Here is a 1,365-nt window from a genome sequence, read left to right on the forward strand (position 1 = left end):
CCACCCCCCCCAGGCCCCCCAGGCCCCGGCTCTTCTCTGTCATCCTCCCCGATGCACGGCCCCCCAGGAGCTGAAGCAAAGCGTCAGGAGCCTGCACAGCCGCCAATCAGTGATGCTCGAAGTGATCTCCTGGCCGCCATTCGCATGGGTGAGTGGAACACCCCAGATACACAGCCCTCCTCCCGGAGAGAGATTTCGTTCCGTCTCCATCTAGCTGCAGACTCGTCGTCTGCAAACGACTCCTCTCTACATTAAATTACTTTTTAGAATAGAGTTAAAGGAGCCCTTTTTGTATTTTTTTTAATAGTAGATGTGTTTTTGCCATCATGATAAAGAATTGAGAATTCAGGAAAGCTTTACTTGACTGGAAACCAGAGAACAGAAGTGAGTAATTAACTAATTAGATCTTTTCTCTGCATTCTATTCTAAGGGTAAAAGTGAGCGCATGCTAGTTATTTAGTGTTTTTAAAACAAATGTAGGGTATTTCCTGGACTAGTCACATTTTTAGCTAGATGTGCTGTGCTGGTGGTTTTCTAGCATTTATTTAGCAACATAACCCTTTTGTCGGAGTAAAAAGCCCTACACGGACCCCCAGCCCCTGACACACGTAGGAGCACCTCGGTCACACCGGGTGGGGAGCTGGGCCCTCGCCTGCCCTGGCTGCCCTCCAGCGTCACTTGAAAACCTGCAACCCTCACTGGGTCTTCTAACCAGGTCACATTCCAGGCTGATTGTGTGTCACACACACAATGTGGAACTAGTCCAAGAGCTTCTCCTGCAGCATGGAACTGCACAGACTGTGGGTCCCACTTTAGCTGTCTTAGTCTGGAAGTGGCTGGGAAGGGGCCTGGTTGCAGCTCCTGACCTCAGTGTCGGTGATGTCCCTCACAGGGCAGCCTGGACCTCTGCCTTCTGCCTGCTGTGAATCAGGCTTGTGGTGTGGCACACACACCCTCCTAAGACCCAGGGCCCTCTGCATACTTCAGTGTCATTGACACACTTTGATTTTGTCAAAAAAAAAGCCAAGGGGTGTAATACCTCATAGGTATCAAATTCGGGGTCATGGTAGGACAGTGTTGGATTTGCTTCTTTTTTTTTTCAACACCTGTAAGCTCTGTCCAGTATGGGTTGATATGTAACCTGGGTCTAATCATGAGGAAATGTCTGATACACACAAATCTTGGGACATCTACAGAATAACTGCCTCTGTTCTTCAAAAATGTGAAGGTCATAAGCACAGACAGAAGAACTGCTGAGATTAAAGGACATTAACAAAACATAACCACTAATTAACAGGTGACCCATGTTGGATCTTGAACTGGGGCAAAACTTCTTTCATTTGTAATTAGATTACTGGGTCTCCT

At 47.6% G+C, this 1,365-nt stretch overlaps 1 protein-coding gene across 1 annotated transcript in view; it reads left to right on the top strand.

Moving 5' to 3' along the window:
• Positions 1 to 148, top strand: part of WASF3 (WAS protein family, member 3) — a gene marked incomplete at its 3' end in the record, with an annotated part of 84,986 nt that extends 84,838 nt beyond the window's left edge. Inside the window, exon 9 of the mRNA XM_008580896.1 lies at positions 1 to 148. This exon is cut by the window's left edge and continues 1 nt beyond it. Within this exon, the coding sequence (XP_008579118.1) occupies positions 1 to 148 (148 nt within the window).
• Between the last annotated feature and the right edge of the window lie 1,217 nt (positions 149 to 1,365).

The sequence above is a fragment of the Galeopterus variegatus genome, unplaced genomic scaffold, assembly GCF_000696425.1.
Source record: "Galeopterus variegatus unplaced genomic scaffold, G_variegatus-3.0.2 Scaffold2195, whole genome shotgun sequence".
In the NCBI taxonomy this organism is placed as follows: Eukaryota; Metazoa; Chordata; class Mammalia; order Dermoptera; family Cynocephalidae; genus Galeopterus; species Galeopterus variegatus.